The 14,280-nt window shown below is 40.6% G+C and overlaps 1 protein-coding gene across 3 annotated transcripts in view; it reads left to right on the forward strand.

Moving 5' to 3' along the window:
• TPD52L1 (TPD52 like 1) overlaps positions 1-14,280 on the forward strand; it is a 57,377-nt gene that overhangs the window by 22,330 nt on the left and 20,767 nt on the right. For all 3 annotated transcript variants that reach the window (XM_075087557.1, XM_075087558.1, XM_075087559.1), the window contains exon 3: positions 3,292-3,440. In XM_075087557.1, the coding sequence (XP_074943658.1) occupies positions 3,292-3,440 (149 nt within the window). The remainder of the gene's footprint in view (positions 1-3,291; positions 3,441-14,280) is intronic.

Below are 14,280 nucleotides of genomic sequence, written 5' to 3' on the forward strand. Positions count from 1 at the left end.
GCTTTGGCAGCATGACTAGGAGGTGCTGTGCTGTGAGCTGGCGTGACGCAGCTGTGCAAGGGTGGATTGTGGTGGTGCAACTGAAGACAGGTGTACCAGCTCACAGGGCTGGTGGGAGTTCATTCGGACAGCACTGGCTCCAAGACCTCCATGTCAGGGGACCATGGCCTTGGTTTCTTTGATGGCTTTGCTGTAGTTGCAAGCTCCTTCTGAAGTTTGTCAGCATGTTATCACACTGCTGGTGTTGGTTGCATAACTCGCTTTTTATTTCTTTAAAACAATACCTGACAAAGCCTGTCCCTCAGATACTTCTTACTCCTAAGCAGCCCTGTCTGCCTTCCTTTCAGTAGTGGTACATATAGCAGACCACGGCCTCGATGGGTGTAGTGCTCGTGCTGCTTTAATTGATCACTACCTTCCCCTCTTCTCCAACTCCAGCCACTTGTTCCTGCCCCCTGTGCTGTGCCCACGCAGGTACTTGCACACCTCTCCGCACTGGATCTGGGAACCGATCCAGCTAAAAATAGCCCTTGTTGTTTCTGTGATGGCTTTTACCTGGTTCAGCTCCCCCAGCGAGGCGGGCTGTGCAGACAGCCAGGCCAGGGTTCTACACGTTCGGGTGGTGTAATGGTAGGGAAAAAGGATGGTTAATCTGACTTAGAAGTACACATTTATCTATGATGGCTTCTGTTTTCTGTTGGGGCCCCTTAATATTTTGATCGCTTACTGTCTTGATCTTTAAAACAAGCATAATAAATACTCAATTTACTATTCAGCTTACTATTTGACCTATTCAGCAGTATTGTTCCAACCAATAGCTGAATCTTTCCACCTCCACATTTTATATAGTACCATGTGTATCTCAGAATATAGATAATGCCAACTGACATAATTTTTTATTAATAGTAGTTTATCCAAAATGCTTCATTTCACTGAATGAGTACTTTCTGGTATGTTTTTTATGAGGTGTTTTGCGAGTGTCTACTGGAAAAAATTAAAAAGGTTATATGTTAGAGAAATACTGGGGTGGGGTTTTTTTTCAGGCATCCCATGATCTTAAAAGGATGTTCAACCCTCTAAAACATACAGTTTTCCTTAAAATAATAAAAAAAGGCAAAACAAGAGAAAATACTTTTTTGTGTTTGTGTGCCGAACTTACCTGGACTTTACTGTCCTTCCATATTATTAGTCAGTCACAGGTTTCAGAGAGTCTTCTGTCACTGACAGCTGAGCACTTGCGGGAGGCTTTGTATCTTCCATTATTTTAAAATGATGGAACTTGAGGAGGATTTTGTCAAATCAAAACTAGACTCTGATCTCTAAAGCAAAATAATTGTTTAGTACAGTCAATGTTCATAATTATGCCATTGAGCACGTGGTTAATGCTTGTTCAGGGCTTTACAGCTTTAGGTGTCTATTCAATGGAACAGATGGAAAGTAGTTTTAATAGGAGCCCTGGAACGTTTACATGTCCAGGTACCTAATGATCAGCCTAGTGCTAGCCCATATGGAGAGCATTAATGTTTAAGTACATGTAAGCATGCTGGTATGGGTTTAAGTTAAGTTCTTTAGCAGTGTTACTCAGGCAGACCTGTGCAATAAGGGGTTTGCGGTGGGTGGGAAATAACTAAAGGGAGCTCTGAACTGCTGTCTGAGGAATGCTGGCGTTTGTGATTTCTTCTTTCTGTAAGCATTTAACCAGTTATCCTCTCGGAAGATAACCTCACGCTGCCTCTTGACAGCATTTCATTTGCAGGTTAGGAATATAGTGCAGCATAAAGGACATGGGAAGGAATAAAGCAATGATGAATTCTTACGTATTCTACCGGTGAAGTGTCGGTATCACAGGCATCGGTGAATACTGGTATCTGCTTCACTGAAGTCATGATTTTGCCTTGTGTTCATAGTCTTGCCGCTTAATTCCTGAGCTGCTTGAGTAATTTAGATAGCAGATAGTGACAAAAGGGTAACTGATAGCTGGGGGTTTCAAGGGTGAGACTTTTCAAGAACAATGAGCACGAAGCCAGTTTTACAGGGAAGTAGAATGCAAGAGTGTGTAAAAATAATGCTGGTATTGACATCCTAAATGTAGCCCTGGAGGTCAGCAACTCATTCTGTTGGTGCTTGTCTCATTCCCTGCAGCCTGTGGAGTTAAATCACAAGGAGACTGTGGTTCCAGGGAACTTAACATATGGTAATCAGATACATTACCATATGTTATCTTATTAACATATGGAGGAAGGAACACAGTTGGTAAGGGAACTTCTAAACCTGAAGTGAAAGGCAGCTGCTGTGGTGTCACTTGCCCTTGTTAGCTTCAGTACTTTGAGTGCTGCTTGTGTGAGTTAGGAGGCTTGGGATGAAGAATGCAAACCCTGCTTGAGGGTGTGCTGCCCAAGGGGGAGGATCCCGAGCCAGTGGCAGGCTGATTCAGTGGTCCCTCATTTCAGTGAAGTGTTCTGGTCCCTGCCTTGCTGAAACACTGGCTTGGTTTAAATGTTTGAAATAACGGCTACTGCAGCGAGAATTGTATCCCTCTGCCTGGGCTGAATGATGTCTTTACCACTTAGCACAGTTTGGTTAATGACTAGGAGCTCTGAAAAGACTAATCTGCTGTGTTTTCTGAATTATCCTATCCTTTGGGTAGGACCTGTTCACTCATATTAACAGTCCATCTGCTAGAAATTTTTAATTTACTATTTTGAAATATGTAGGGCCTAAAATATATAGATGAAACTCGTGACAGGGACGTAACTTTATGATACTCTCAAGTCATGTATTATCATGCAATTTTTTTTTAACCTGCTCCTAAGAATTTTCATCAATTTTATTTTTTCATGAGTGGGAGACTAAAAAAACTTCAAATATGAAGTTAAGCCCATGGATTCAGAGAGAGATATCTGCCTGAATTATCCAGTCTTCTGTTCTGCCCATTCCCATTTTACCAGTGAATGGAGAGCTGATGTTTGAGGCTGCTAATGCTGTAAGGCAGATCTTGGTCAAGTCGCTCAATAGTCCCTTCCTGGAGAATTCTCTCTTATCAGATGTGTGTGTATGATGGTGCACATAGGTGGCATAGTTTGAGACATTCATTTAATGTAGTGTCAGCTCTGTTCTGGACATGTCTTTGTGATCTCCACAAGCACTTGAATCTTTCTGTCTCTCTAGTCACCTACAGAAAATGCAAGTTTATGTGAGAACTATTTAATCTCTTAATATCGTATGTGTTTATCATTCTGTGAGAACAGGCTAACATCTTTCTCCTTCCTCCTCCCTCTTTGTGTCTCTCAGCTAGAGGATGAAATTTCAACTTTGCGGCAAGTGCTAGCAGCCAAAGAAAAGCACCTGGTTGAAATTAAACAAAAGCTTGGCATAAGTCTGATGAATGAGCTGAAGCAGAACTTCAGCAAAAGCTGGCATGATATGCAGACCACTTCTGCGTGAGTACAGACCTTGCACAAACTCATTCTTTTATGTTGTGTAGCATGTTGGGGGTACTGTCTTGATGATCCTTGGTGTGAAATTCAGCAATTGAAACTTGCCAGGGGGAATAGATAGCAGGGACAAACATGTCAAGCTTCTTGGAGCAAGGAGACCTGGAAAAAACCCTTCCACAGTAGCAACATGCTTTGCTACTGTGTCTTGCAAAATCACAGCAACTAAAACTGTTGTGGCACTCAGAAGGTATCTTCCTGTCCCATGACACATTCCTACAGAGTCCTTACTGAGGAGAGAAGGGACCTTTTTTAATCTCAATGTATTCTATTTTTCAACTTCCAAAAGAATCAATGTAAATAATAATAATAATAATAATAATACTAAAAATTACCCAAACATTAGCAGCTATTAAAAAAAAAAAAGTACCATCATCTGAATTATAAAGAATAGTGGCAGGATTGTTTGGGGTGTGACTCTGTGTAATTCCTGGTTTTGGTTATCCAAAAGAGGAAAAAAAAAAAAAAACACAAAACCCCAAAAAAAGTGTTGGAGTAACTGTACCATCTTTGAGGTTATCGTAAGTCCTACATACGTTGAGTTTGTTGTTTTTTTTTTCCAGCAGTGTGTTCTTAGACAAGTCCCTGAAGTCTCTCACAGCCTTTGTTTACCACTGTGTAGAACGGGTAACTACTTCACAAGTGTTCAGTGAAACTCACTTTGTGTAATGTAGAAGCAGCTTTGGGTTCCCAGGGTGAAAGGTAGTGCAGAAATGTGAACAACTGTTACTCCACTGCTGTGGTTGAAATTATTTTAACTTGATTTTTTTTTAAAAAAAAAAAACAGATCAATTATGCAGTGGAACTCTGTAGTCTAAGTCAGTTGCTGCTTTCCAGGAGGGTGCTTTTTAAAAATGCACCAGTTCTTGGATAAGGAAGCAGGGAAGGGAGGCTATTTGAGCTGCAGCTTGCTGCCAAGAACTGCTGGTGCAAGCCTTTCACCTCACATAAGGAAGAAGTTAAAAATATACATACGGACATAGTGGTAAAACCTATCCTGAACCTGCCACAAAAAAAAAATGTTCAAACCCAGGATAGGTATTGTTACCTGTAAGAGTCAGGTACTTTTTTTTCCTCCGTATCTCTGGTGGAGCATCACTGAGTGAAATGGTGAATAAAACTATGAATTCCAAAGCTCTAGGAAGGCCATGATAATTACTGAGGGACTGGTCTCAGCTTCATACTGATCTTTACCCTTACACATATGAACATACCATATTCCTCTAAGATTTTTTGGGCTGAATTAATAGCAACATTGGTAGAAGGAACCACCCACCTTTCATCAAGTGCCGTCTGAAAAATTATTTGATTTTTTTTTTTTAAATTGACAACTGAATTTGACATTTTTGGGGAGAAGCAAGAGTGAGCTCCTCTACAACAAAGCTGAGCTGGGAGTCAACAGCAAAGCAGGCAAGGCAGTGGCATCACCCATGAAGGAGCAATCCCACAGTACCTAAACAAAGAGAGCAGAGCAGGTCCAGTGACAGTAAACAGGGTTAAGTGAGGAGGTCAGATCTCCAGGTGAGTCTGTAGTGAGGAGCTAGGTCCAAGGTCAAGCCAGGCAGTCAAATCTGTGGGTCAAAATCAGTGACATACCTGCACAGATACAGACACCAGTAACATATCTCAGGCAAGGACCAAGGGCTTAAATACAGCCTAAGCTTTAGTGTAGCTCCCAAGTGATGCAGGGAAGACTCTAACAAGGCTGCTCCCAGCTCTTTCTCACACAGCACTGTCACCGCAGTCTTACCCAAGGTTACCAGTTGTGCAGTGTTACAGCTGGCCTTGAGCTCAGGTGGCCAAACCTGTGGGAGCAGTGGGGAAGAGTTTGCAGTGCCTCTTTGTGCACTCAAGACCCTGACAAAGACTTGGAAAAAATATGTTAGGAAGTACTTTTTTTACATTAGAATAATCATTCTTTGTGTTTTAATTAAAAATCAAATAAGACACAAACCCCTTAATAGGAAACGTAGTGTGTATGTCTACTGTCTAACTTTTGGACAATTTCTCAGCTAGGCCCTGTTTTCCATGGCACGTCATTAACAGGGGCACCCTTGCTGGCTCTATGAGGATGTCTGGCATATGCTAGGAGAGCATAGTCTAGAGACACTGACCTTTAGAAGAGAAGAAAGGCACAAGGCACCTGAATTAGAGTTACTAGGAGACACTAGCAAAATTTTGAAACAAAAACTTTTATTTTTACTTGAAATTTGGTAGCAAATTCCAAGACAGCTTTTCATTTTCCCTTCACGATGTTGACATTTTCCACAAGGACAGAGAGGCTTAGGAGACTTTATCACTATGGTAGCTGCTACTTTTTTTTTTTTAAGATTGGTCATGGTCAGAGTTTCAACAACAACAAGCCATTAGGCGATGAGTGTCCATAAGTAGTTATGTGGAACTGAGCAGCAGGAATCCATTTGTACCTTTGAAAGTCCTGATGTCCACTGTCCAACTGCTATATAATTCTGGCTGATGCTCATGCCAGTACAAATCATGGTAGTCCAGCATTCTTCAGAATGGATGTGTTAAGTAATAAGGTGATTCATTGTTGCTGCACCAAAATAGCAATGGGATGGCATTACTCACTAAGATTCTCTGATTTCTTAAGGACGAAAATCCTGTTTTAAAAAATAAAAGTTCAAAATATTTACATGTCTGTACTTTAGGCTTCTAAATCCACGATTAGTCATTTTAAATCTTAAAAACGCCTGTTTTTAAGGAGGCAAATTTTGCTTTCATTCCATCTTGCTGGGTTTTGTAACTGCTGTGCTTTTCTGGAAGTTAAAACTGCTTTTCTTTAATGGGGAACTTTTCAAAGCCACAGAGAAAGAATTAAGCACCAAATTTTTGTCCTCTTATTGTTAATAATCTTTTTAAGGTCTCCATTTAGAGATGCATTCTTAGGGTTAAAGTGGACTTAGAGGCAGAAGGGTGGACTTCTCTCAGAAAGAGGTTCTGTAAAGCGTGTCTGAACAACTAGTTAAGACTCATGACCTAACTCGCAGGATGAATGCCACCTGGAATGACTGAATTTAAACTTGAGATTCTGACTGTTTAGGCATGTACATTTTACATGGTTGGCCACGGGTGGCTTAAAGAGTTAGCATGCTTGACATGTACGTGTCAGAAATTGTCATTAAAGGATTGTTAGGATTAAAAAGAAAAAAAAAGTCTCGTGTTCAGTCTACTTTTCATACTGAGGAAAGCTAGAACTGGAGGTCAATGGGCTGATATCCTCGATGCAATGAAGATTCTGCCAGGCTCAACATACAGTTCTGTACAATGTCTATTTCCTTGTCGTTAATTCATGCTTTAAGGTATGCCAAAGCAATTCTAACTACCTCTAGTAAGACACTACATTTGCAACAGTAATGTGCTGCTTTTTTTTGCACCAAATCAGCTTTTTTAAAATCAGCTTTGTTTTTCTCTAAATAAAACCTGTGATGTTTGCATTTTTCAGCCTTGTATGAAATAAACCTGGAAGTCGTTCACTTATTATAACCAGAATGATAATGTATTTTTCAAGTTCCTTGTTCATTTCCTCTGCTGTTCTTCAGTGCACTGATTTTTAGTGTACTCTCTGCGTTTTGGGGAAGGCAGGGGGTTCTGCTATAGAGGATATCAGTAACTAGAGAGCAAATGATTGCCTCAAGTTTAATTTGCTTTCATGGTGGTAAGGCATCTTGGCAAGGCAAGGTAAGGCAACTGGAATGACTTCCCACACACACCTTTTTAAAGATCAGGTTTCCAGTGAATAGAGGTGGGTGGATATTCAGATAGCTTCTAGCAATGCAGTTTTCTAACTTGTATTTTGAACATAATACATTCTTATTTAGAAGCTAGAAGCAGGGTAATGTTGGCAGATAGTGAGGTTATTTATTTTAGCTTAAGAAATCATTAAAAACGTCTTTACAGGGATATTTACAAAGGCCATAATTGAGCTGTTCTAATTAACGTTTCACTACAAAGGAAAGGTTTTATGTAACCTGAATGCAGTACATTTACTTAGTTAAAGCTCTTTGATGGGTGGTGCTTCAATAAAGTTCCCACAGCTCTCTCTAGCCTACCGTGCTTCAGGTTTTCACTGCATAGTGCATTAAGGTAAGAAGACAGCTTCTATATAGATTGACCTAGTTTTATACAGAATCACGGAATAGTTGAGGTTGGGAGCAATGTCAGGAGGCTGCCTAGTCCAACTCCCCCTTTCAGAGCAGAGTCAGCTAAAGCAGGGGGCTCAGGACTCTGTCCAGTCATGTTTTGAGTATCTCCAAGGATGGAGACTCTACAGCCTCTCTGGGCAACCTGTTCCAGTGGTCAGTTACCCTTACTGTGAAAAACCTTTTTCTTTTGTTTACATATTTCTTGCATTCAATTTGTGCCCATTTCCTCCTGCACTTAAAGGCAAACTCTTCTCAGTGGTATCTATCTTCTCTACTCCCTTTCATCAGGTTATTTATACACATTGATGAGATCCTGCCATGAGCCTTCTCTTCTCCAGGCTGACCAGTCCCAGCTTTCTCAGCCTCTCCTCATATGGCAGATGCTCTAATCCCTTAAGACATCTTTACAGCCCTTTGCTGGACTTGCTCGGGTATGTCCATGTCTGCCTTGCACTGGAGAGCGCAGAACAGGACCCAGCACTTCCCATGTGGCCTTAACCAGGACTGGCTAGGGGAGAAGGATCACCTCCCTCGACCTGTTATCACTCTTCCTAATGCAGGCCAGGATACTCTTAGCCACCTTTGCTGTGAGGGCACGTTGCTGGCTCACATTCAACTTGTTGTCTACCAGGACCCCAAGTCTTTTTCTGCAAGGCTGCTTTCCAGCTGGTTGGTCCCCAGCCTCCACTGATACATGGGGTTATTCATCCCAAACTGCAGGACTCTGCATTTCCCTTTGTTGAACTTCATGAGACTCCTGTTGCCCCATTTTCTTCAGACAGTCAAGGTCCCAACTAACAGTATTCTTCAATACAATTACAAAAATTGCATTGCCTTATATATAGAGAAGGTTATAAATGTTAATTTATCCTCCTCGCCAGTCCCTCACATGAAGCACTAAGGATATAGATCCACAAGATACCTTGGCCTATGCTAAGCATATATGTTGTAACCATACTCAGCTTTGTCTGTTCCTCAGCTTTTAATTTGGTGCTCTTCTGTACTTCTCTGGAAAAAAAAACCAGTAGGTTGTTAGTGTTGTCCTCTCCAGAAATACTTTGGTACTATTGAGTTCCTAAGGAGCAGTTGTATCTATAAAATTACCCACCAATAACCTCACTTAAGCCTATAGTTTCCAGAAGCTTCTGTGTCACTCTAGAAATGTTAGCAACTGTCAGAAGGCATAAGCCTCTTCTGTTTTAAATGGGTAGCCTTTCAACCCATGGATGGAATGTTAATATAACCACAGAGGTAACTTCTACAGAGATGAAAATGGTTGGGTTTGCTACTACCCACTCCCCCCACCCTCCCCCCCCAACCCCCCACCCCCCAAAAAAACCCAACCCAAGACTCTAGATGTTCAGAGCGCTATAAGCAGCAGTTCTGCTGTAGCCAATAAATTATTAGAATAGCTGAAAATTTAAAGAAAACCCATTCTCTCCTTTCGGGCTGTAGTACTGAAACGTCTGAGAGCCCTTCTACTTAGTGATTCCAACCAGGGGACTGGGAAGCCTTTAGTGTGGTAGAAAGTGGACCCATGCAAAACTGCCATCTAGGATAGGAATTGCAGAGCTATGTTTTCAAAATTACTTTTCATCTTTTGCTCTCACAGAAAAAAAAAATTGTCACTTGTTTTAGAAAAGAAAGATCTCATGAATTAGAGGCCAGAATCAAGAGAAGTGTAAGTGCAAGCTCTAAACAGCTCATCTCCTAGGCAGTGCCTGGGGCTTTCTCAGGCAGTGGCTGTCTTTTGAAGCCTTACTAGGAAGGTTTCAATATTGCTCTGCTCTTACATGTAATACTTAGCTGAGATTTGGCACAAGAGCATTCAACATGGATTTGGCCTTTCCCTCCAGAGACAGAATAAGGCTCTCTTTACTGACTACTAGTTGAAAACTATGTGAGCAAGTTTAGTTCTGCGGATAGGGAGCCTGACGGCAATTGCATGGGTTTCCACAAATAGTAGGAACTTAATGTTTTGTAATTCAAATTTCTGCGAGGTGATGAGAAAATAGAAAGTAATAGTTGTGCTGGATGGACTTACAATCTATGCTACCTGCAGTCTTCATTAGTGTAACTTCAAATATATAGTAATGTGCTCCAGAAGTTCAGAATTTTCTCGGGAAGTCAGATATAATTTGTGGACAACCACAGCCCTACTGTGACTTTCAGGAATTCAGTATACCGTGTTCCCACACACATACTTGTTATGAGTGGTAGTAAAAGAAATGTGGGTGTTTCTGTTCATTGCAATGTGCAATCATCTTTTGACATTTTCTTCTGTAAATTTGCAAGTAAATGTAGCAGTTCTGTAAGTGAAGAAATAGGCAGGTGGGCTTTAGCAAGCATGTTACCTCTCTGTGAGCCTGTGCTATATGGGAGTAAAGGGAGCCTCTCATTTCCACTGACTGTGCCTTTTGGGTCAGATCAGGCAACGTTCGTGCCTTCTTCAAAGACAATTTTTTTTGCCGCTTTTCCACATGCATCTCTGGCCTTGAACTCGGAAGGGTGGAGTAATGGAAAATAAAGTTGGAGAAAGGACTTTGAGAAGTTAACTTAGCCTGTTCTTGTTGTCACTTTTCTAAAAGACATACGTCTGCTTGTTTACACAAGAAGCTTCAGCTAATGGAAATTCCCCAGCAATGTCAGGTGGTCTGTTCCAGATCAGCGAACATAGTGTTAGTTTCTGAGGGAAGAACCCACTGTAATTATGGTTGTGCACCAGAAAATAGGTACATATATATTATAGATATCTGTATGTATATCTAACTGTAAGGAGGGGTGGCAAGGACTGAGTATAAACTGGAATCTCTGAAATGAGCAGGATGAAAAGTATTCAGAAAGGGGACAAGGGAAAGGAAAAAGGAAAAAGGAAAGAGGAAAGGGAGAAATGGAAGGAAAAGGAAGAACAGAAATGAAGCAAAAGGAAAGAGAGAGAAAGAAAGGAAGTGGAGGGAGGAAAGGAAAAGAAAGGAAAGAAAAGGAAAGAAGAAAGGGAGGAGAAGGAAGAAAGGAAAGAGAGGAAGGGGAGAAAGGAAAGGGAAGAAGGGAAAACAGAGGCTGGGTAATGTTTAACCTATGTAATTTTGTTGATCCAGCATCCAGTATGGAGCCCACAGGCAGTGTTACTGGCATAGTTTAAGGTGTGATGAACTGTGAAGTTTCAGCCTGGAATGTCTTAAGCTCATCTGTGCTTAAGCCAACATATTGTGCCTTTTCTACCTGGAGATAAACTGTTCCACGACTGCTTGTTTTTCCCCTATTCTGTGCTGCATTGCACAGATAGTGCCTTACACAACTGTATCCCCAATTTTTGCCAAGGTTTTGGAGATTACAGTGCAGGGCAGCACAGAATATTTGCCACCTTTGTCTGGCACCTTTCCTGGCCCGTGACTCTCTCCAGCCTACTGAACAGGCATCTCCCGTGTGCTGCGCGCAGGTTTCTGGCTGCAGGCAGGTGCCCTGGGGCCTGCAGAGGTTCAGTTCCCTCAGCTCTGCCCTTCCTTTCTCTGTAGGAGAGGAACTACCTGGGGCATACTTCCTTTGACTGATGTAGGCGTATGTACCCTTCCAAGTGCCAGCACAGTTTCAATTGATTCTTAACATACCTGGCAAAGGGAAGAATATCTAAAAAAAGTACATCTGTTGTTGTTTGTTTCTGAAGTTGGAATGAATTTCAGGTAAGCACTAAAAAATAAAAATACCCAACCCCACAAGACCTTAGAGTTCATTTGTGGGCAAAATGGCAATACGAATGCTCTTAGAGTATGTTTGATGTACATGTTATCTGTCATTCATATATGCATTTATTTCATTTGAGCATTAGCATAATTTAGTTAATGCTGAGCCCTGTTTTTTACAGAATATTGACAGAAAAATAGTTTTCTAGCTGAGAGTTTCTGAGAGATCCAGATGCTTTACATTGATTCCAGAAACATCAGTCTTAAGCTGACTAATGGTTTGAAAACTAAAAAGAAACGAGCTCCGTAGGGCATGGCTTGTGCTACCAGGCTCTGCTGTACTGTATGGTTTTGTTGTTAATTGTTTGCATTTTGTTGCATCTTATGTAAGCTTTACCACAGAAAAGGGTTTCTCAAATGGATTAATTTTGCCAGCAAGCATTGACGGAGAGGCACAGTGATGAATGAAGGTGTACTAATTAGCAGATGTACTAATTTTACAGAAGCTGAATTTAAATTCTTTATAATTTACTGCAGTAGGTTGAATGTGTAGCTTGCCATGCAAAATATTATATAGAATATTATATTTGTAGCCCACTTCTGTCAGCAGTGCATGTACTGTATCTATGAAGGAAGGTTAGATTTAACTCTGCCATGTGAAGGGCAATTCTGTGCTGAGTTGAGATGAGATCAAATAGCATGCAGTATGATTATCCTGTCTTATCCTGCAGATGACATTGGTCATTTAAACATCTAGTTCTCTGACCTTTCTATATGTCTGCTGCCTGGCTCTACTCTATATGAAGCAACTATTTCATTGCATTTTATGAAACAGTGTCTTCTTTCATTTGCTTTCACTGGCTATAAAAATCAGCTGGTAAGACCTGGTTACCGTATGATAGTACAACCTAAATGCAGTATATGAAACTGTCAGGTGAAGACGCAGTCAAAATATGCTGCGAGTCTACTTTGCCTAATTAGTATGTTACAGTACTGGAGGTGTGAGTTATCTTTAAAGCTTCTTTTAAATGTATTGAGCGTATTATCAGAATATAACTGCAATATCAGCATATTTTATGATAACCTCTAATACTCAGTTTTATACACAATTGATTTTTGTTAAAGAAATACCCTATTTTCAAAACCAAATTATAATCGGAAGATGATGGAAGAAATTCTTAGGTGAATTTCATGTCATAAGATGGTGTTCAAAATTACACTGGTGAGTTTTATTTACAAGTTTACAGTTGTGACAGCAGTTCAGATACCATGTTTGTTTAATCTTTCTTGTCTGTGAAATACGTTATAAATATTTACTGTTCAGTGCTAAGTGACAATCATGGAATATGATCCTTGTTAGCCACTACCAGCAACTCTCTGTGCTATGGAGTATGTTTAGAAGCCACAAAACCAGAGAAGGCATTTCTACTCTAACTGCATAAATCAAGTAGCCTATTTCTACTTTTACTAATGCTACTGAGCATCTGGCATAATGTTGTTAAACTCAGGGAGGATATGGTGACTTTTTTATTAGTATAAGAAAGGCATAGAGCCTAATGATGTATTTGTGTAAATATTAATGCTGTGTGTTGGATTGAAAGTAGTATTTCTTGAATCTCTGTGTCCTAAATTCTCTTGAGTTGGTTTCTGCTGGATCATTTCTGCCTTAAGGTTTAGGGTCACTGACCTTATTTCAGCTGATGGCTGACTGCCTGTTGAGATGCTGTCACCTGTCCTGATGAGCCGGGTGGTCAGTACTTGCTGAACGATTGCCAGCAGTGTGGCTGCTCAAAGGATGAGTGTGTACAGCTTTTGTAGATGACTTTGCATGTTGGAGCAGTTGGTGGTGTTAGGAGGGCTTAAGGCATACGTACGGCACTTTTTCCAATGAATAAATGTTAGTAGGTCTTACCTGGAATATCCAACTTTATTTCTGCTCTTAAAGGTTTCTGAAAGTTATGTAAGCTGTTCAGTGAATTAAAATGAAACTGCAAACTGGTGTGTGTTACACGAAGATATGAAAATTGCTGGCTGAGATTATTGATCCTACATACAATTGAGAAGATTCCCAGAAGTCAGAGAGGATATGTTGGAGATCATTGTTACCAGAGTGTTTGGCAAGGTGTCAAATGAATGCTGTAAATTTGACATAACTATGATGATAAAAACATCTGAGCCAAAATACTGTGCTGTATAGCAATACAAAACATAACTAACTACCACAAGTGCTCCGTGGAATGATTATTTATGAAGAAGGCATAGTGATATGTATAATGCTGGAGAGACAAAGGTGGGGAGCTTGATTTTTAAGCTACCAGTGAGTTCTACTGAAGTGCAAACTACTGTTTCTTGTCTCTGCTGACAGGTGTTGCATGTTACACTGCATTTTTACCTTTGTTGGGGTTTTTTTGTTCCTTAAAGCTCTTCTTCAGCATTGCCGGGGGGGAGGTTCATGTCAAAGGTCATTTTTGCTGAAGTTGGTGCTGAAAAAAGACCAGTTGTGTAACAGTCTTAGCTGGATTTACGCTGTTATGTAATGTCAAAAGCATTAGGGACGTAAATGCAGTCTCCATGTCTTCCTTGCTAGTGGAGATACTGGGGAGGCTGTTGGGTTTATGGGATTTACAGAGAAAACACAATATTAGTTGGAATGCCAAAATTAGTGTCATTTCAGCCAATTCCCAGAAAGTGCCTTCCGACCAATGTAATGTTCAGAAATATGTAGGGGACTCTGATGTTTCTCAATTGAAGTTGAGTCTGTCTGCTGTGTGGGGCATTTGGGACTCTTCTCTTAACAGTTTTATGAAGTGTGAAGAACCTGCAGCAGAAAAGTAAGATATGGAGATGGTTTTTTCATACGGCTAAAGAGGCCTGTGAAAAAAATGAACTCCAATGTACCTTTTTTAAAAAAATTAGTTCAGAAGGCTATCTGCAAAGTATTTT

The sequence above is a fragment of the Phalacrocorax aristotelis genome, chromosome 3 (assembly GCF_949628215.1).
Source record: "Phalacrocorax aristotelis chromosome 3, bGulAri2.1, whole genome shotgun sequence".
Taxonomy (NCBI): domain Eukaryota; kingdom Metazoa; phylum Chordata; class Aves; order Suliformes; family Phalacrocoracidae; genus Phalacrocorax; species Phalacrocorax aristotelis.